The sequence below is a fragment of the Somniosus microcephalus genome, chromosome 33 (genome assembly GCF_052327205.1).
Source record: "Somniosus microcephalus isolate GS21.2 chromosome 33, FLI_Smic_1.0, whole genome shotgun sequence".
In the NCBI taxonomy this organism is placed as follows: Eukaryota; Metazoa; Chordata; class Chondrichthyes; order Squaliformes; family Somniosidae; genus Somniosus; species Somniosus microcephalus.
This window is the reverse complement of record NC_141019.1, coordinates 4,910,926-4,933,685: the sequence shown is the minus strand read 5'-3', so window position 1 is coordinate 4,933,685 and position 22,760 is coordinate 4,910,926. Positions and strand designations below refer to the sequence as shown.

Here is a 22,760-nt window from a genome sequence, read left to right as displayed (position 1 = left end):
GAACTTTTACCATCGTTTCGTCCCCAGAGCAGCCCAGCTTATGCGGCCCCTTTACAAGGCCCTCAAAGGCAAGCCCGACAAACTCGCCGTCGACTGGTCCGATGAGATGGCCAATTCTTTCACGGACACGAAAAGGGCCCTGGCTAACGCGACCATGCTGGCGCATCCGTTACCTGATGGGCCGATCGCTCTCACCAACGACGCCTCGGACCATGCGGTCGGCGCCGTCCACGAGCAGTGGGTCAACGGCGCCTGGCAGCCGCTCGCCTTCTTCAGCCGGCAGCTCCGCCCCAACGAGCGGAAGTACAGCATCTTTGATCGCGAGCTTCTCGGCCTCTACCTTGCCGTCCGACACTTCTGTTTCCTGCTGGAGGCCCGCCCGTTCACGGCGTTCGTGGACCACAAGCCATTGACCTTCGCCATGGCCAAAGCCTCCGAGCCGTGGTCGGCCCGTCAGCAACGCCAGTTGGCCTTCATCCGAGTTTACAACGGACAGCCAGCATGTGGCTGGGAAAGACAACCCCGTCGCCGACTGTCTCTCCAGAGCCGTCGCCAGCGTCATGCACCTCGGCATCGACTACACCCGCATGGCGGCCGACCAGGCCTGCGACCCGGACATCCAGGCCGACAGGACGGCAGTCACGGGCCTTCCACCAGCGGACGTCGCGTTCGACGCTGCCGGCACCACACTCCTGTGCGACATCTCCGTTGGGCAGCCACGTCCCGTCGTGCCCGAAGGGTGGAGACAGCAAGTTTTCGACGCCGTCCATAATCTTCCCCACCCGGGCAGGAAGCCGTCACAGAAGCTGGTGACGGCTAAGTTCATCTGGCACGGGCTCAGGAAAGACGTTCACGACTGGGCCAGCACCTGCGTGGTATGCCAACGCTCGAAAGTACATAGCCATACGAAGTTGGCGCCTTTTGCGGTGCCCGAGAGGTGGTTCGACCACGTTAACGTGGACTTGGTGGGGCCCCTGCCGCCCTCCCGCGGGTACACCCACCTCCCCACAATGGTTGACAGAACCACCCGATGGCCGGAAGCCGTTCCGCTGTCTTGAACGACGGCCGCCGATGTGGCTTGGGCGTTCATTAGCACTTGGGTCGCCCGGTTCGGCGCCCCATCTGACATTTTCTCCGACCGGGGGCCCCAGTTCACGTCAGAGCTCTGGAACGCTGTCACCCGAGGCCTCGGGTTGAGACTCCACCGCACCACAGCATACCACCCTCAGGCTAACGGGCTGTGCGAACGGTTTCATCACTCCATAAAGGCCGCGCTCCGGGACAACGGCTGGACCGACAGACTCCCGTGGGTCATGCTGGGACTCAGGACCACTCCCAAGGAGGACCTCCAGTCCTCATCCGCCGAGCTCGTTTACGGACAGCCGCTGCGGGTTCCCGGGGATTTCGTCCCCAACGCAACAGAACCCTGGTCCTCAGCCCGTCAGCGGTCCAGCCTTCTGGACAACGCCATGGTTTTCGCGCCGGTGCCCACGTCGCAGCACGGCCTCCCGCAGTCCCACGTTCTGCTCGACCTTCGTGAGGCGGAGTACGTTTTCACCGCCCACCGGGGACCTCTTCAGCCACCCTACGATGGACCATTCCGCATCCTGGAAACCGGATTCAGCGAACAAGGCCCGACCAGAGCGGACCTGCGTGCGAGCAGCTGAGGAGTTTCAAAAACCGGCGGCAGTAGGGGAGCGGCGGCCGATTCAGCGAACGAGGCGTACCAATTCAACAGCAGGGGAGAGAGGTAAAAAGTAATCAAAGTGTGACGTCACCAGGAAGCAGGTAAGTGATTGGTTGGTGAGTATTTCTCTCTTTTTTTAAAAACTTTAACTCTGGTTTATAGTTTCTAAGGTCTCTCTAGTGTAGCAGGGACTGTTGGTAAACCAATTAACTGTAGTGTAATTCGTGTGATTGATTAATTAATTGAATTTAAATTAAATCAAAGGGTAAGTCATGGCAGGACAGCCGGGCCCAGTGATCTGCTCCTCCTGCGATATGTGGGAACTCAGGGACACTTCCTGTGTCCCTGACAACTACACGTGCAGGAAGTGCACCCAGCTGCAGCTACTGACAGGCCGCATTGCGGCGCTGGAGCTGCGATTGGATACATACTGGAGCGTTCACAATGCTCAGGACATCGTAAATAGCACATTTACGGAGTTGGACACACCGCAGGTAGAGGTTGGACAGGAAGAAAGGGAACGGGTGACCAACAGGCAGAGTACTAGGCGCAGGCAGGTAGTGCAGGGGTCCCGTGGCCATCCCCCTCTCCAACAGATACACCACTTTGAGTACTGTTGGGGGGGGATGGCTTATCAGAGGAAGGCAGCAGCAGCCAACTTCCTGGCACCAGGGGTGGCTCTGCTGCACAGACTGGGAGGAAAAAGAGGGGTAGAGCTATAGTAATAGGGGATTCTATTGTAAGGGGAATAGATAGGCGTTTCTGCGGCCGCAAACGAGACTCCAGGATGGTGTGTTGCCTCCCTGGTGCAAGGGTCAAGGATGGCTCCGAGCGGCTGCAGAACATCTTGGAAGGGGAGGGTGAACAGCCAGTTGTCGTGGTGCATATAGGCACCAACGATATAGGTAAAAAGCAGGATGAGGTCCTAAAAGCGGAATATAGGGAGTTAGGAGATAAATTAAAAAACAGGACCTCAAAAAAGGTAGTAATCTCAGGATTGCTACCAGTGCCACGTGCTAGTCAGAGTAGAAATAGAAGGGTACTTCAGATGAATACGTGGCTAGAGGAATGGTGCCAGGGGGAGGGATTCAAGTTCCTGGGACATTGGAACCGGTTCTGGGGGAGGTGGGACCAGTTCAAACCGGACGGTTTGCACCTGGGCAGGGCTGGAACCAATGCCCTAGGGGGAGTGTTTGCTAGTGCTGTGGGGGAGGGTTTAAACTAAAATGGCAGGGGGTTGGGAACCTGAGCACCTGAGCAGGGAGACAGAGGAAAGGGAAACAAGGATAAAAGCAAAAGATAGGAAGGAGAAAAACAAAAGTGGCAGTCAGAGAAATCAACGGTTTAAATCAAACATGGCCACAGTAAGTAATAATTCTAATAGGTCTAAGAGCGTTAAAAAAACAAGCCTGAAGGCTTTGTGTCTTAATGCGAGGAGCATTTGTAATAAGGTGGATGAATTGGCTGCGCAAATAGAAGTAAATTAATACGATTTGGTTGGGATTATGGAAACGTGGCTCAAGGAAGGCCAGGACTGGGAACTCAACATCCAGGGGTATTCGATATTCAGGAAAGATAGGCAAAAAGGAAAGGGAGGTGGGATAGCATTATTGGTTAAAGAAGGGATTAACACAATTGTAATGAAGGATATTAGCTCTGATGAGGTGGAATCTGTATGGGTAGAATTGAGAAATACCAAGGGGAAAAAAACGTTAGTGGGAGTGGTTTATAGACCTCCAAACAGTAAGGCGGAGGTTGGGGATGGCATTAAAAGGGAAATTAAAGAAGCGTGCAATAAGTGCACAGCAGTCATCATGGGTGACTTTAATCTACATATAGATTGGGCCAACCAAATTAGTAACAATACTGTGGAGGAGGAATTCCTGGAGTGTTTACGGCATGGTTTCCTGGACCAATAATGTCGAGGAACCAACCAGAGATCAGGCCATCTTAGACTGGGTATTATGTAACGAGAAAGGATTAATTAGCAATCTTGTTGTACGAGGCCCCTTGGGTCGGAGCGATCATAATATGATCGAATTCTTCATTAAGATGGAGAATGAAGTAGTTGACTCGGAGACTAGGGTCCTCAATTTAAATAAAGGAAACTACGATGGTCTGAGGAGCGAGTTGGGTAGGATTGATTGGGAAATGTTACTCAAAGGGTTGACGGTGGATAGGCAATGGCAAACATTCAAAGACCGAATGGATGAACTACAGAATTTGTTCATCCCAGTTTGGCATAAAAATAAAACAAAAAAGGTGACCCAACCGTGGCTAACAAGGGAAATTAGGGATAGCATAAGGTCCAAGGAGAGGGCATATAAATTGGCCAGAAAAAGCAATAATCCTGAGGATTGGGAACAGTTTAGGATTCAACAAAGGAGGATAAAGGGATTAATTAACAAAGGGAAAATAGAATATGAGAGTAAGCTTTCAGGGAACATAAAAACTGACTGTAAAAGCTTTTATAGATATGTGAAGAGAAAAAGATTGGTGAAGTCAAGCGTAGGTCCCTTACAGTCAGAATCGGGGGAATTTATAATGGGGAACAAAGAAATGGCAGACCAACTAAATACATATTTTGGTTCTGTCTTCACAAAGGAGGACACAAATAACCTCCCAGAGATGCCGGGGAACATAGGGTCTGATGAAAGGGTGGAACTGAAAGAAATCAGTATTTGTAGGGAAATGGTGTTAGGAAAATTGATGGGACTGAAGGCCAATAAATCCCCAGGGCCTGATAATCTACATCCCAGGGTACTTAAGGAAGTGGCCCTGGAAGTGGCCCTAGAAATAGTAGATGCATTGCTGGTCATCTTCCAGAACTCGATAGACTCTGGAACGGTACCCATGGATTGGCGGGTAGCTAATGTTACCCCACTATTCAAAAAAGGTGGTAGAGAAAAGGCGGGGAATTATAGACCGGTAAGCTTGACATCGGTAGTGGGGAAAATGCTAGAGTCCATTATAAAAGATGTACTAGCAGAGCACTTGGAAAGCAGTGACTGGATCGGACAAAGTCAACATGGATTTACAAAAGGTAAATCATGCTTGACTAATCTACTGGAATTTTTTGAGGATGTAACTGGTAAAATAGATAAGGGACAACCAGTGGATGTGGTGTATTTGGACTTTCAGAAGGCTTTCGATAAGGTCCCGCATAAGAGATTAGCGTGCAAAATTAAGGCACATGGGATTGGGGGCAAGGTATTGACTTGGATAGAGAACTGGTTGGCGGACAGAAAGCAAAGAGTTGGAATAAACGGGTCGTTTTCCGAGTGGCAGGCAGGGACTAGTGGGGTACTGCAAGGATCGGTCCTAGGACCCCAGCTGTTCACAATATATATTAATGATCTGGACGAGGGAATTGGATGTAATATCTCCAAATTTGCAGACGACACAAAGCTGGGTGGGAGGGTATACTGTGAGGAGGATGTCGTGAAACTCCAGTACAATTTGGACAGGAACATGGCAAATGCACTATAATGTGGATAAATGTGAGGTTATCCACTTTGGTGGCAAAAACAGGAAGGCAGATTATTTTAATGGCAATAGATTGGGAGAAGGAGAAGTGCAAAGAGACCTGGGTGTTCTTGTGCACCAGTCGCTGAAGGTAAGCATGCAGGTGCAGCAGGCGGTTAAGAAGGCAAATGGTATGTTGGCCTTCGTAGCAAGAGGGTTCGAGTACAGGAACAAGGATGTCTTGCTACAGTTGTACAGGGCCTTGGTGAGACCACACCTTGAGTATTGTGTGCAGTTTTGGTCACCTTACCTGAGGAAGGACGTTCTTGCCATGGAAGGAGTGCAGCGAAGATTCACCAGGCTGATACCTGGGATGGCAGGAATGACGTATGAGGAGAGATTGTGTCGATTGGGCTTATACTCACTGGAGTTTAGAAGATTGAGAGGGGATCTCATCGAAACCTATAAAATTCTGTCAGGCCTGGACAGACTAGATGCAGGAAGGATGTTTCTGATGGCCGGGGAGTCCAGAACCAGGGGTCATAGTCTAAGGATAAGGGGTAAGCCATTTAGGACTGAAATGAGGAGGAATTTCTTCACCCAGAGAGTGGTGAACCTGTGGAATTCTCTGCCACAGAGGGCAGTGGAGGCCAGTTCATTAAGTATATTCAAGAAAGAGTTGGATATATTTCTTGAGGCTAAAGGGGTCAAGGGATATGGGGAGAAGGCAGGGACAGGGTACTGAATTTGGATGATCAGCCATGATCTCATTGAATGGCAGAGCAGGCTCGAAGGGCCGAATGGCCTACTCCTGCTCCTATCTTCTATGTTTCTATTAACAGGCCAGGGGAAAGGAAGAAGCCAGGACTGTGAAAGAAACCCATAAAGGCAGCTGTGAATGATGGATTATTTATTGGTTCCCTTATTGTTGGCCACTGTGCACGTTAGAGTAACAGCAGGTACTACAAGACCACCTTTTAAACTGCATAGAATAGACATGGCATCTGGGATGCAAAAGGGTCACTTCAGATGCATTATTCCCAAAATGATTAGGCTGACAAACTCCATCAGCAGCCAGGCTGAATCCAGCAGAGGAAGCAGGCTAAGCAGTGGCTCCGAGGTAGCGTTTCACCGTGTAAGCAAGCAAGCATCTGCATTTCAAGGATCAATTTTACAGCAAAGGTGAATGCAGAAGTATCTGTTTATTTCTGTGAAATTAGCAATGTTTGATCAGAGTACTATTTATTAAGCGGTTTAATGTTAAATAAATGTGGTTTATAGCTTGAGCCATGGTTGGTGTATATTATTGCACTTCCTGAAATCGACATCAAATGCCCACACGGTATATTTCAGTAAGCTGGAGTACAGTGGCAAGACCCTGGACTGCTGCTACTGTACATTGAATTAGATAGCAGGCAGGTAAAGGCACACCAGTTCTTGCAAACACAAGGCTGCTCACGGGAGTGGGCGCTGATCCCCATTGCTCCTGGACATGGCACAGTTAAAAGCTATGCAAACTAATGAACGAAGAGGACTTGCTGCAAAGTCAGAAAATGTCATGCCATCTGTCCTGTACAAGATTTTGATAGCAGAAGGCATGAACAGCTTGCAATCAAGCCATGTTTACGCTAGAAATACAAGAGCAAGTGTACTCATCCACTAAGTCTACAAGAATACGAGCAGAAAAGCTTCACTCCCTCCTTCTCTTAAAAAGGTACTGAGTACAGTTCTATGGACACCATCACCTTCTGATACCTCACTCAAGTTGCCATTCTTCATGTGTAAACCCAGCTAGTGTACACCAAAAAGCTAACCAACCACATGGGACATTACAGACAGGGGCCCTCGTTCTCCCCCACCCTCTCTCATACACTAGGAGTTACAGGATAGTGATCAAGATCCAGAACTCTGGTTGATTTTTCCCGTCTTCAGTTCAGGAACACAGAGCAATTGTAGTGTCCCTTATACTGCCCCATTTGAAACCATAACTCAGTATAGACAAGAACAGGGATTAAATTTGGCATCTTCATAGTCTAAAGATTCATTTTCCACACTGGACAGTGTGTTAATCAGCTAGGCCACCGAAGGAGTCGGTAGTAACATTTCTCCTGCCTATGGAAATCAGCCTCTTATGTGCAAATTTAAACATAGTGAACTATCCTTTGTTGAACAAGGGTAGTTCGGGGATGCTTTTGTCCGCCAGATCTTTCTGCGCTTCCAGCCATCAGTCAAATCTGGGGAGGCATCGATCCTATTTACAGCAATCTCCGGTTGCACTCAGTTGCCCCATCTAATGCACAAAAAAAACTTCAAGTGACAGGCAGCTCTAGGATTTGCAGCTATTCACCTGGTTGGGAAAGAACAGCTTAGCCATTTGAGCCACAAATCCACAAACTATTTTCTACTCACTCCAGGATTCGTAACCCAAGTCTCCAAGCATCAGGCTCAGACTTGCATTTAAAGTCAAAGCACCAGGCTTTTTAAACTGCCTCAGAATTCTTATCCACTAGCATTTTGGAACTGCATGACCATCCTGCAATCTCCTCAGCATCAACATCATTTGGCAGAAGAATGTTTCTAAACATCCACCTCTCCTTCCACGATAACTCAGGGGCAGTCTAACGACATTGCTCCGGTCACTTTTATACAGGGATTACAATAGCTTCCACAATTAATTCAACAGCCAGTGGTGCCAGATCACCAAGTTTATAATGCAGTGTTGATTTAGCAACATCATATAAATTGCAGAGAGGACATTCCCCTCGAGAAGTTTCATACAGGCTGGTCATGTCAAAAGCACATTCCTAGCCTGCACAGATGAGCTTAGCTATCAAGCATCACCAGCCAAGTGCAGTCAATTGTACTTTCCATCAAAGGCACGCAATGAAACCACCTCACAATTAAAGTACTGGGCTGTTGCCTCCAACAGCATGCGCATCATTGGAGGCCATCTTGTAGAGCAAAGAGGGTATTTCGAGCAGACAGTTACTGTGCAGCATTTGCATCTACCCACTTTCTCGGGAAAGGAATGGCACATTAGGGATCAAAAAAAGATTCACTTTACAAGATTGAAACTACTTTGCTTAAAAAACAAAGAAAAAGTCATTCCTTTCACTGCAATGCAATTTATGGCAATGATAAGTTGTGCAGATCAAACATTTCTGGACAGTTCGAGACCATCAAACCACCTTCTTTTCTTCCATATTAACCAGTTAAGCCAACAGAAGGAAGCCTTCATGTGTAGCCGTGAATGCACCATACTGATTAGTTGGTGCAAACAGAGAAATTGCTGGCATATATCCAATCAGCAGTACATCAGTCACAGTGACTCAAAGATAGTTGGTACAACACGAAGTGCCACTGCACATACCAAGAGATCATTTACAGAGCCGCTGTTATACAGCGACTGAGTAAGTTAAATTGTTTTTATTAATTACACAGGATTATAGAATTTCTATTGGTGTTTTGGGGATTGTATTCCATGATTCCTTCCATCTTTCTGTGAAAACTGCAAGTCAGCAGCCATGATCACCTATTTGCTCTCCATTCCCACAGGAGCAAAGTGTTCTGGAGCCGAGCAGGACTGGGTAAGGGGTTTTCCAGCATTGGGGAGAGACAGAGACTAGCAGTATGTGGGGCTACTAGGTTCTGGCAGTTTTGGGAAGGGGCGGGGCAGGAGAGGAGGACCCAAACTGCCTCTGGCTCCTTTCAAACAAACTCCCATCCTGAATTTGCCAGCCTCTTCCCATGACCTGTTTTAGCCTCTTGTGCCCTTGGGTATTTCTGTCCCTCCCCCATATCGTTATCCCCATCTTAAGGCACGCAGGAGTAAATTGCTGCTTTCTTAAAAATTAGTGGATGGAAAATCAAGCACTAGGGATGCGTAGTTTGCAATGGGCACTTATACACGCCAGGGGTGGAAATTTTACTCTTTAGAGCAGTCAATTTGGCAACTTAGTCTTAATTTCATGAACATAAATTATCTCAAAATACTCAATTAAGCTTACGCAGTTTCCAAGTTTTTAAATATTTAAAAAATTCCTTTAGCTTAGTGGTCCAGGAGAGTTTTTTTTTTTTTTTTTTTTATTAAATTCTTTCAAAGTCTTGTGGAAAAATCAGAATTCTTACAGGATGAGGAGATGTACCTTTCTACCCGTCAAGTCACATTGATGACCAGATTGTGTGCTGGCACAGTCTGCACACGCTCAAGAGTTCACAGATATGATTAAAAGTTCTCTCCAGTCAGAGGCAAAATATGCATTTGAAGCCAAAGCTTCCGAGACTGCCTCGGCCTTGTAGTGAAGGTATTAAAAGATAATTCAGCGAGTAAAGTTAATTATTGTGGAATATAGATAGATATATATATTTTTTTTAATTGTGTTTTATTTTGGACATTAGAAATGTTACTAAATGGGGAAAAGATGTGCGAGTGATTCAATTGGTTTAGCAACAAACTGGTGGCAAAAGAACAAGAGGCGACATGAGGAAACTTGTGGTGATCTGGAACGCACTGCCTGAAAAAGTGGTGGAAGCAGATTCAAGATTGACATTCAAATGAGAACTGGATAAATACATGAAAAAAACCCCACAGGGCTATGGGCAAAGAGCAGGGGGTTAATTGGATTGCTCTACCAAAGAGCCAGCACGAGCACGATGGGCTGAATGGTCTCCTTCGGTGCTGTACCATTCGCAGGATCTAGATTTAGATAGAGTTTTGCCATTATGATTACATATGGATTTTCAATGCTAAATGTTGACAAACATGCAGCTCAAAATTGTGACACAGGTGAAGTTTTCTTTGACAATCTTTTAACAGTATTTCTTTGGGGGGGGGGGGGGGGGGAGGAAAGTGAGAGAAGGGGAAGAGGAAAGAATTAATGTTTATATATACACTTGTGGAATTTGCAAGCACCTCTGTGCGAACATATGTACGGTCAAAGAGTAGAAGGAAGCACATGTGGAAAAGGATTCTTATGGGTTTTTTTTAAACCGTATATAAACTACTGAAATTGGTCTTTAAAGTATAGGGAAGACGCAAGTTGCTTTTTGTCTACTGCGGTAATTACAGATTGAATATAAAATATCCAGTTGTAGTACATTTGGGAACAACTGCACTGGGAATGTGTAGAGTGTAATTAAATCAATTCCCCCCCCCCCACTTTAAATGCGATGAGGGTCTCTGCCTCAACCACCCTTTCAGGCAGCGAGTTCCAGACCCCCCCACCACCCTCTGGGTGAAAACGGTTCTCTTCAACTCCCCACAAATCCTTCTACCAATTACTTTCAATCTATACCCTCTGGTTATCGACCTCTCTGCTAAGGGGAATAGGTCCTGCCGATTCCCCTTAGCAATCCCTGAGGATTGGGATCTTTTTAGAAATCAGCAAAGGGGGACCAAGAAATTGATAAAGGGAAAATGGAATACGAGCACAAACTAGCAAAAAATATAAAAACGGATTGTAAAAACTTCAATAGGTATGTGAAAAGGAAAAGACTGGTGAAGGTAAATGTAGGTCCTTTACAGTCAGACGGGAGAATTTATAATGGGGAATGAGGAAATGGCTGGGAAATTAAATACTTGGTTTCTGTCTTCACGGAGGAAGACAAAAAACCTCCCAGAAATACGAGAAAACCAAGGGTGTGGCGAGAATGAGGAACTCGGAGATTATTAGTAAAAAAAAAAAAAAAACAACAGTACTAGCAAAATTAATGGGACTAAAAGGCAATAAATCCCAAGGACCAGATGACCTGCATCCTAGGGTTTTGAAAGAGGTGGCCATTGGGATAGTGGATGCATTGGTTGTCATCTTCCAAAATTCTATAGATTCTGGAACGGTTCCTGCAGATTGGAGGATAGCAATAACGCCGCTATTTAAGAAAGGAGGGAGAGAGAAAACAGGGAACAGACCTGTTAGCCTCATCAGTAGTTGGGAAAATGCTGGAATCTATTATAAAGGATGCAATAACTGGGCACTTAGAAACTAATAGTAAGATTGGGCAGAGTCAACATGGATTTATGAAAGGGAAATCCTGTTTAACAAACCGATTGGAGTTCTTTGAGGATGTAACTAGTGAAATAGACAAAAGGGAACCGGTAGATGTGGTGTACAGGAAACATTCGATTAACCGGCACGTAAATAACCGGAAATCTCGGTTAACCGGCAAAATTCAGGAGTAAGTTCAGGTAGCTTTTATTACTTTTTATACTCCATTTGTTGCTGTGCAAGGGTGTAGCTGCAGCTGTTGCTAAGCTACAGAGACGCTTGCAACTTGTGCCCATTGTTCTGAAGCACAGGGTTTGTTGCTTTATACAGAGCTCTCAGCTCCGTATCTTTTACTATAGCGTTCGGTTATCCGGAATTTTTGATGAACCGGCACCACGTCGGTCCCGTCCATACCAGATAAAAAAAAGTTTCCTGTATTTGGATTTTCAGAAGGCCTTCGATAAGGTCCCACACAAGAGGTTGGTGAACAAAATTAGGGCACATGGGATTGGGGGTAATATACTAACATGGATTGAGAATTAGTTAACAGACAGAAAACAAAGAGTACGGATAAACTGGTCTTTTTCAGGATGGCAGGCTGTGACTAGTGGGGTACTGCAAGCATCGGTGCTTGGGCCCCAGCTATTCACAATCTAGATCAATGATTTGGATGAGGGGACTAAATGTAACATTTCCAAATTTGCTGATGACACAAAGCTAGGTGGCAGTTGCGAAGAGGCTTCAAGGGGATCTCGACAGGCTCAGTGAGTGGGCGAGAACATGGCAGAGGGTTGGGAACCTGAGCAGGGAGACAGAGGAAAGGGAAACAAGGATAGAAGCAAAAGACATGAAGGAGAAAAGCAAAGGTGGCAGTCAGAGAAATCAAGAGTTTAAATCAAACATGGTCACGGTAAATAATCATTCTAAGAGTGTTAAAAAAACAAGCCTGAAGGCTGTGTGTTTTAATGAGAGGAGCATTCGTAATAAGGTGGATGAATTAGCTGCGCAAATAGAGGTAAACGGATATGATATGATTGGGATTACGGAAACATGGCTCCAGGGTGACCAAGGCTGGGAACTCAACATCCAGGGGTATTCAATAATCAGGAAAGACAGGAAAAAAGGAAAAAGGAGGTGGGGTAGCATTGCTGGTTAAAGAGGGGATTAACACAATTGTAAGGAAGGATATTAGCTCTGAAGTGGAATCTGTATGGGTAGAACTGAGAAATACCAAAGGGGCAGAAAACACAAGTGGGAGTGGTATACAGACCCCCCCAAACAGTAATGCGGAGGTTGGGGATGGCATTAAACAAGAAATTAGAGACGCGTGCAATAAGGGCACAGCAGTTATCATGGGTGACTTTAATCTACATATAGATTGGGCTAACCAAATTAGTAACAATACTGTGGAGGAGAAATTCTTGGAGTGTATACAGGATGGTTTCCTGGACCAATATGTCAAGGAACCAACTAGAGACCAGGCCATCTTAGACTGGGTATTATGTAATGAGAAAGGATTAATTAGCAATCTTGTTGTGCGAGGCCCCTTGGGGCGGAGCGATCACAATATGATCGAATTCTTCATTAAGATGGAGAGTGAATTAGTTGACTCAGAGACTATGGTCCTGAATTTAAATAAAGGAAACTACGATGGTATGAGGCGCGAGTTGGGTAGGATTGATTGGGAAATGTTACTCAAAGGGTTGACGGTGGATAGGCAATGGCAAATATTCAAAGATCGCATGGATGAACTACAGAATTGGTTCATCCCTGTTTGGCATAAAAATAAAACAAAGGTGGTGACTCAACCGTGGCTAACAAGGGAAATTAGGGATAGCATAAGATCCAAGGAGAGGACATATAAATTGGCCAGAAAAAGCAGTAAACCCGAGGATTGGGAGCAGTTTAGGATTCAGCAAAGGAGGACAAAGGGATTAATTAAGAGGGGGAAAATAGAGTATGAGTGTAAGCTTTCAGGGAACATAAAAACTGACTGTAAAAGCTTTTATAGATATGTGAAGAGAAAAGATTGGTGAAGTCAAGCGTAGGTCCCTTGCAGTCAGAATCAGGGGAATTTATAATGGGGAACGAAGAAATGGAAGACCAATTAAATACATACTTTGGTTCTGTCTTCACAAAGGAGGACACAAATAGCCTCCCAGAGATGTCGGGGAACATAGGGTCTAATGAGAGGGAGGAACTGAATGAAATCAGTATTTGTAGGGGAAATGGTGTTAGGGAAATTGACGGGATTGAAGGCCGATAAATCCCCAGGGCCTGATAATCTACATCCTAGGGTACTTAAGGAAGTGGCCCTAGAAATAGTTGATGCATTGCTGGTCATCTTCCAAAATTCTATAGACTCTGGAACCGTTCCCATGGATTAGAGGTTAGCTAATGTTACCCCACTATTCAAAAAAGGTGGTAGAGAGAAAACGGGGAATTATAGACTGGTAAGCCTGACATCGGTAGTGGGGAAAATGCTAGAGTCCATTATAACTGATGTAATAGCAGAGCACTTGGAAAAAGAGCGACAGGATCGGACAAAGTCAACATGGATTTACAAAAGGTAAATTGTGCTTGACTAATCTACTGGAATTTTTTTGAGGATGTAACTGGTAGAATAGATAAGGGAGAACCAGTGGATGTGGTGTATTTGGACTTTCAGAAGGCTTTCGATAAGGTCCCACACAAGAGATTAGCGTGTAAAGTTAAGGCACATGGGATCGAGGGCAAGGCTGACTTGGATAGAGAACTGGTTGGCAGACAGGAAGCAAAGAGTTGGAATAAACGGGTCTTTTTCCGAGTGGCAGGCAGTGACTAGTGGGGTACCGCAGGGATCGGTCCTAGGAACCCAGCTATTCACAATATATATTAATGATCTAGATGAGGGAACTAGATGTAATATCTCCAAGTTTGCAGACGACACAAAGCTGGGTGGGCGTGTGTGCTGTGAGGAGGATGCAGAGAAGCTCCAGTATGATTTGGACAGGTTGGGTGATTGGGCCGATGCAGTATAATGTGGATAAATGCGAGGTTATCCACTTTGGTGGCAAAAACAGGAAGGCAGATTATTATCTGAACGGCAATAGATTGGGAGAAGGGGAAGTGCAACGAGACTTGGGTGTCCTTGTGCACCAGTCGCTGAAGGTAAGCATGCAGGCGCAGCAGGCGGTTAAGAAGGCAAATGGTATGTTGGCCTTCATAGGTGAGAGGATTCGAGTACAGGAGCAAGGATGTGTTGCTGCAGTTGTACAGGGCCTTGGTGAGACCACACCTTGAGTATTGTGTGCAGTTTTGGTCACCTTATCTGAGGAAGGATGTTCTTGCCATGGAGGGAGTGCAGCGAAGATTCACCAGGCTGATACCTGGGATGGCAGGAATGACGTACGAGGAGAGATTGGGTCGATTGGGCTTATATTCACTAGAGTTTAGAAGAATGAGGGGGAGTCTCATTGAAACTTATAAAATTCTAACATGACTAGACAGACTAGATGCAGGAAGGATGTTCCCGATGGCAGGGGAGTCCAGAACCAGGGGTCACAGTCTAAGGTTAAGGGGTAAGCCATTTAGGACTGAGATGAGGAATTTCTTCACCCAGTGTTGAACCTGTGGAATTCTCTACTACAGAAGGCAGTTAAAGCCAATTCATTAAATTTATTCAAGAAGGAGTTAGATATATTTCTTAAGGCTAAAGGGATCAAGGGATATGGGGAGAAGGCAGGGACAGGACAGGGTACTGAATTTGGATGATCAGCCATGATCTCATTGAATGGCGGAGCAGGCTCGAGGGGCCGAATGGCCTACTCCTGCTCCTATCTTCTATGTTTCTAATGTGGATAAATATGAAGTTCTCCACTTGGTAGAAAAAACAGAAAGGCAGAGTATTTCCTAAATGGTGAAAGATTGGGGAATGCAGATGCTCAAAGGGACCTGGGTGTCCTTGTACATGAGTCACAAAATGAATGTGCAGGTGCAGCAAGCCATTTGGAAGGCAAATGGTATGCTGGTCTTCATTACAAGAGGATTTGAGTACAGGAATAAAGAAGTCTTACTCCAATTATACAGGGCCCTGGTGAGACCACACCTGGAGCACTGTATACAATTTTGGTCTCCTTACCTAAGGAAGGATATACTTGCCATAGAGGGAGTGCAACGAAGGTTCACGAGATTGATTCCTGGGATGGCGGGACTGTCGTATGAGAAGAGATTGAGTAAACTAGGCCTGTATTCTCTTGAATTCAGAAGAATGAGAGGGGATCTCATTGAAGCATAAAAAATTATTACAGGGCTTGATAGGGTGGATGCTGGGAGAATGTTTCCCTTGGCTGGGGAGTCTAGAACCAGGGGCCACAGCCTCAGGATAAACGCTAGACCATTCAGGACTGAGACGAGAAGAAATTTCTTCACACAGGTGATGAACTTTTGGAATTCTCTACCCCAGAGGGCTGTGGAGGCTCAGTCATTGGGTATATTCAAAACAGAAGTCAATAGATTTCTGACTAGTAAGGGCATCAAGGGATATGGCGATAGGGCCGGTGAATGGAGTTGAGGCAGAAGATCAGCCATGATCTCATTGAATGGCAGAGCAGGCTCGAAGGGCCGAATGGCCTACTTCTGCTCCTATTTCTTACTTTCTTATCCACTATCTCAGCCCCTCAATTTTATACAGCTCTGAACCCTCGAGTGCAATCACATCTTTCCTATAATGTGGTGACCAGAACTGCACGCAATACTCTAGCTGTGGCCTAACTAGTGTTTTATGCAATTCAAGTATAACCACCCTGCTCTTGTATTCTATGCCTCTTGAAATTTAGCACTTACTGCCAATGTGCACTGATGCTCAACGGCTACTGAGTGAAGGATAGTGATTGGGTTTAGTGGGGTGCTAGTGCCGCAGGTTCACGTGAATCCCACAGCTGGCAGCAACACCAGAGTAAAAAAAGGTATTCAGGGCTTAGCGAATCCAACGTTTGCGCTCTGGGGCTGTTGCACGAGACCCTCATGTCAGGAGTCAGCTACACCAGCACCGCGCCAAACCCAATATAAAAAAAAGTGATTTAGTTTGAATAGACAGAGGCCCATTCATTTGGACAACTTCAGATTGATGTAGTTTAACATGCATTTAGGAGGAGTCTCTAAACCCTACAAGGCATTTTACAACTGCAGCACATGAACCAATCTCCACACAAATTAATTTGAATATATAAATAGCAAGCCTAAAAAGGACCTTTTATGCAGAACAGTAAATTCCCGTATAAAACTATTAAGGGACAATACAGAAGGCATTTAGTGTGAGGAAAGAAGTTAGATCAGAAAAACCATCAAAAAGTGCCAGAGTTTAAGCTGGTGAATGCAAGACAGAAAAAAAATGACACCCAGAATTTTATGTAATCACATCCACATAACGATGTATGCAGTACCACACAGGAGGTTGGCTGAAGTACTTGTACAGTAAAGACTCAACAGGACAGTACTTTGCTAAATCTCAAATAGTGCAATACCCTGATACTCCAGTAGTGAGATTCAGAGACCAGATCTCAGTGTAAACAAAAGCATTAGAATCAAAATAAAGTCAATTTGGATTTTGAAAAATGGAAACCCAAGTTATACAGGAATAAGTGAAACAATGAGATGAATTCACACTACTACCATGTTAAGACTGCTGTAGTTGGAGGAACAGCAGACTTAAATCCAGATCACCAGCATTCATTTCAATAATTGTAATAATTGAAATCAGATATACTGTAAAATTCTACAAGCTTCACACCCATCGTTTCAAAGCAATTTAAATCTGGTGAACGTGAATGATATTTTCCCTACATTGCAGTAGAAATGGTATTTACGTCTCCCCCATAATATGGCCACTTATACGAGAACATGGCTCTGTGATCACCAGCAAATCCCAACACCTCCCCCAAGTGGCAATTCTTAATGCATAAACTTATACAGTGAGTTTTGGTACATTATTTTATCATGGAGGGGCAATCTCAACCAGATACTGTCTATACTGCCATAACCCAGACATTTTTTTTCCCAGCGGAGGTTACTGGATAACGGGTAGGAGCAGAGGCAACCCTCCCTCGCCCAGGGGCCGCTGAAACCAATTCCAATCCTCAGATGGCAACGCTGGCCCAAGATCAGCGAACTCGGTGCAGACCAGGAATAGAACCTGGGAGCTGGCTTGGATGCATGGCCCATTAGCACACGAGGTAGTGCAACAACTTGCATTTATGTAGCACCTTTAATGTAGAAAAACCTCACCAGTAATTTCACAAGAGATGCAGGGGGGAGGGGAGAGAATTACTAACTGAGCCTTCAGGGGAACAGAAGAACATGAGACAAAAGATTCAATGTTTAAAACCAACGCATATTACCAACAAGGTCGACATAGCTTGCATGTTGGTGATAGGAGTTTAAGTTTCAATGGGTTTAGAGTTCTGCATTAGGTTGTGGCCAGGACTCGCTACCTGTGTAAAATCGAGGTTAGCATCGATGGGAAACAACACTAAAGGAGGGCAGTACACTTGTTATTTTAAACGTTGCTTTTTAAAACCTGTGTGTGTATATTATATAGAAATAAAAGCAAATACCTCATACTGTAGGCTCCTGCCCCCAACTCCTGGCCGATCCCTGACAAACTGGCGTCGAAATCCTGCACCAGCCCGGATTCAATCACCTCATCCGGCATCGGCATCTTCAGCGCCCAGGCCATCGCCGCAGTCAAGAAAGGCGAGCAGCCCGTAAGCGAAATAATAAATATGCACTCAGCGCGCTCCTCGGGTGTTGGGAGGGGGTGCGCGCTCAAAATAATAAACTTTTCACAGAGCGCGAGACTAAATAAAACAGGGAAATTTCAACTCAAAACCACACAAAAGGCGACGGAGGCCAGAGGAAGCCGTCCTGTCCCACACTCGGACACCGAGACAGCTCAAGCTCGCGCCATATCCTTCCCATCAAAGATGGCGCCGCTGGGACCTTTTGGAGAGACACTCTAATCTGATTGACGGGTGGCTTGCTGTCAATCAGCCTCCGCTGACCAATCGGCGCCGGGAATCCTTGCTCCGCGCGGCGTCATTTGAGAACCCACCTATCAGTCCGCGCGAAAGGGCGGGGCTTATTCGCCGCGATCAAGTTACTGTGACGCGCGACGAAGAGGTTGTTTTTTTAATTCAACAATTTAGCTTAATGGTAGAGTATTCACAACAGGTAAAAAGCCAAACTCATGGGATTCCCTCTCCACCTGTTTTGCACTAATTTTCTCCCAAGATGTTTTAACTCCTTGCTGGGGTGTGTTCCACCTTTGCTGATTGCTCCCCCCTGGTACCTTTCCCAAGTGACCATTCTTCATCTGTGAGCCCAGACAGTGAGTGCTGGTAGACGAAACAGCCACAACCTATTCCCACCTGATGCCCACTTGTGCATTTTCCAGCTAGTTATTATAAGACACAGGTGCCAACTTGTCTGCAACATTCGGGGAGCAGGACTGAGGCATCATATGCATGTGCAATAAGAGCCACAGTGCTGACAGACAGGTGAACCTAGTAAATATCCACAATGATTGATGAGGCATCCTCGCCACCTATTCAAAAGTATTTATTTGCTCTAGGTGCCAACACTAAAACATAAAAAACATGGGGGTGAAAATCGGTGCCTTAGCGCCTCCCGTTAGCGCCCTCGGGGGCAATAACTTACCGCCTGGGCGTGGCGAGATGAACAACTCCCGCGAACTTCGGTGAGAAGTTTGCGGCAGTAAGATGTCATTCAGAACTTCAGTTCTGTCGCCGGGCGATGACACCGACAGCTGCAGGAGGCGTTGATCGGAAAGCCGGGCACTACGGGGGCGAAAGTTAAAGGGGAGGTTGCTGAGGTAAGTACCTACATTTCTGAAAAGATTTTGTTCAATGTTTTTTACTTCTCCTGGGCCGCGATCGATCAGCCCGGCACTCTGCTGGAATGCATCGAGCCGGATCGCGGCCGCCATTGGGGACCAGCTAACTGGTCCCAATGCAGAGCCTGTAGTGATGGCTCTTCCCTTTAAGGGAGGGAATGAGCCTCGGAACGCGGCAGCGCTGCACCACCACCGCCCCGCCTGCGTCCTTTAGCCCTCCAGGAAGGAAGTGGAGTACTTGATTTAGCGCTCCACTTCTTTCCTGGAGCACTAAAACCCAATTTTTTTAAAGCTGGGAATCATTAGCGCCTGGCACTAAGTTTCCCAGCTTTCAAAGGTTACCGCCCCAAACGGGGCGATACTGAATTTCTCCCCCTATGTTTAAAAAAAAATTGTACTGAAAAATCAATACAGGTCTGTGGAAAACGTATTAAAATTCTATTATAGCTGCATAGACATTTTAAAGTTACTGGTTAAGTATGAAATTCACGACAGCTAGATGAGCAGAGGTCCAGGGCCCCAAACACCCCTTTACCGTGATTGACACAGCCCTCGACCGTGTCCGTTCTATCTCCCGCACTTCTGCCCTCACCCCTGCCCCTCCCTCCCGGAACCACGATAGGGTTCCCCTTGTCCTCACCTTTCACCCCACCAGCCTCCACATTCAACGGATCATCCTCCGCCATTTCCGCTACCTCCAAAAGTGATCCCACCACCAAACGCATCTTCCCCTCCCCTCTCAGCATTCCGCAGGGACCGCTCCCTCTGAGACACCCTAGTCCACTCCTCTATCACCCCAAACAGCCCTTCCCCTTCACCTGGCACCTTCCCGTGCAAGCGGAGGAGATGTAACACCTGCCACTATACCTCCCCCCTTCCCACTGTCCAGGGCCCCAAACACCCCTTCCAGGTGAAACAGCGATTTACTTGTACTTCTCGCAATCTAGTATACTGTATTCGCTGCTCACGATGCGGTCTCCTCTACATTGGGGAGACCAAACGCAGATTGGGTGCCCGCTTTGCGGAACACCTCCGTTCAGTCCGTAAGGGTGACCCCGAGCTTCCGGTCGCCTGTCATTTTAATTCAACGCTCCATTCCCACTCGGACCTCACCGTCCTTGGCCTCTTGTATTGTTCCACGGAAGCTCAACGTAAACTCGAGGAACAGCACCTCATCTTCCGATTAGGCACTTTACAGCCTTCCGGACTCAATATCGAGTTCAACAATTTCAGATCATAAGCTCGGCCCCTATTTCATTTTTTCTTGTAATTTTTCCACTTCTTTCCCCCCCCCCCCCCTTCCTTTTGTTTCGCTCTCACACCTGGCAGCTATCTCTTGCCCTGCCAGTACACTTTACACCTAATCTCAGCCTATTACCATCTCGTCTGGCTTCTAATCTCTTTTACTTCTTTTGTTTCTTGTATTCTTTTGTCCGATCGCAGCCCTGCCTTCGATCTAGTTTCTTTTCTTTCCAGTTTTGAAGAAGGGTTCGACCTGAAACGTCGACTCTGTTTCTCTCTCCACGGATGTTGCCTGACCTGCTGAGCTTTTCCAGCATTTTCTGTTGTTATTTACAACATTGGAAGAACTGAAGCGATCAGAGGTTGTCGGAGGTGCTGTCTTTCATACGAGACATTAAACTGAGCCCGCGTCCGACTGTTCGGGTGGACTTAAAAGATCCCGTGGCACTATTTAAATAAGAGCAAATTTATCTTATTGCTGTTTATGGGATCTTGCTGTGCGCAAATTGGCTCCACATTTCCCTACAAAACAACAGTGACTATACTTCAAAAGTAATTCATTGGCTGTGAAGCGCTTTGGAATCTCCTGTAGAGGTGAACATTGTTATATAAATGCACATTTTGTTTGTAACTTATAAAGCTGGAAAACAATGTACATACTCTGGTCAGTGATGTGGAATGTTAACATTCCTTCCAGGTCACATACAGTAAATATTTACATTGGCACAGCAAAGTGTCAAATTTCACAATATAAGTCCTGCTCCCTATTTGTATAGGCTACAAGCACAGGAAAAGGTTGCTTACAGAGCCTGGCTTGTATAACACTTGGTTAAGGACCCTAAATCCAATGAGGGAGCATTTCTTAAAGAGCTGCAGTTATAGAAACATACAGCACAAAACGAGGCCATTTGGCCTTTTGAAAGATCTATCCAATTTGTCCCACTCCCCCGCTCTTTCCTCATAGGCCTGCAATTTTCTCCCCTTCCAGTATTTATCTAATTCCTGTTTGAAAGTTACTATTAAATCTGCCTCCACCACCCTTTCAGGCAGCGCATTCCAGATCACAACAACTCAGTGCAACAAAAAAATGTCTCCTCATCTCCCCTGGTTCTTTTGCCAATTATCTTCAATCTGTGTCCTCTGGTTACTGACCTCCCAGCCACTGGAAACAGTTTCTCCTTATTTACTCTATCAAAACCATTCATCATTTTGAACACCTCTATCAAATCTTCCTTTAATCTTCTCTGCTCTAAGGAGAACAATCCCAGCTTCTCCAGTCTCTCCACATCACTGAAGTCCCTCATCCCTGGTACCATTCTGGTCAATCTCCCCTTAACCTTCTCTGCTCTAAGGAGAACAATCCCAGCTTCTCCAGTCTCTCCACATCACTGACGTCCCTCATCCCTGGTACCATTCTAGTAAATCTCCTCTTAACCTTCTCTGCTCTAAGGAGAACAATCCCAGCTTCTCCAGTCTCTCCACATCACTGAAGTCCCTCATCCCCGGTACCATTTTAGTAAATCTCCTCTTAACCTTCTCTGCTCTAAGGAGAACAATCCCAGCTTCTCCAGTCTCTCCACATCACTGAAGTTCCTCATCCCTGGTACCATTCTAGTAAATCTCTTCTGCACCCTCTCCAAGACCTTGACATCCTTCCTAAAGTGTGATACAACAACAACTTGCATTTATATAGCACCTTTAATGTAGTAAAACGTCGCAAGGCGCTTCACAGGAGCGTTATCAAACAAAATTTGACACCAAAAGGAGATGTTAGGGCAGCTTGGTCAAAGAGATAGGTTTTAAGGAGCGTCTTAAAGGAGGAGAGAGAGGCAGAGAGGTTTAGGGAGGGAATTCCAGAGCTTGGGGCCCAGGCAGCTGAAAGCACGGCCGCCAATGGTGGAGTGATTATAATCAGGGATGCTCAAGAGGCCAGAATTGGAGGAGCGCAGAGATCTCGGAGGGTTGTAGGAGGTTACAGAGATAGGGAGGGGCGAGGCCATGGAGGGATTTGAAAACAAAGATAAGAATTTTAAAATCGAGGCATTGCTTCACCAGGAGCCAATGTAGGTCACCGAGCACAGGGGTGATGGGTGAGCGGGACTTGGTGCGAGTTAGGACACGGGGCAGCAGAGTTTTGGATGAGCTCAAGTTTATGGAGGGTGGAAGATGGGAGGCCAGCCATGAGAGGATTGGAATAGTCAAGTCTAAAGGTAACAAAGGCAAGGATGGGGGTTTCAGCAGCAGCAGCTGAGCTGAGGCAGAGTTGGGCGATGTTACGGAGGTCTTAGTGATGGCACAGATATTTGGTCGGAAGCTGATCTCGGGGTCAAATACGACACCAAGGTTGCGAAGGGTCTGGTTCAGCCTCAGACAGTTGCCAGGGAGAGGGATGGAGTCGGCAGCTAGGGACCGGAGTTTGTGGCGGGGACCGAAGACAATGGCCTCAGTCTTCCCAATATTTAGTTGGAGGAATTTTCTGCTCATCCAGTAC

General features: G+C 46.2%; 1 protein-coding gene across 4 annotated transcripts in view; it reads right to left on the bottom strand.

The window, feature by feature from the left end:
- The window catches only part of tfcp2 (transcription factor CP2), a 122,218-nt gene extending 104,097 nt beyond the window's left edge, over positions 1 to 18,121 (bottom strand). For 2 of the 4 annotated variants that reach the window (XM_085972618.1, XM_085972619.1), the window contains exon 1: positions 17,730 to 18,121. In XM_085972618.1, the coding sequence (XP_085828744.1) occupies positions 17,730 to 17,851 (122 nt within the window). In that variant the 5' untranslated portion in view covers positions 17,852 to 18,121. The remainder of the gene's footprint in view (positions 1 to 17,729) is intronic. The other 2 variants (XM_085972616.1, XM_085972617.1) reach the window with 1 other exon arrangement.
- Between the last annotated feature and the right edge of the window lie 4,639 nt (positions 18,122 to 22,760).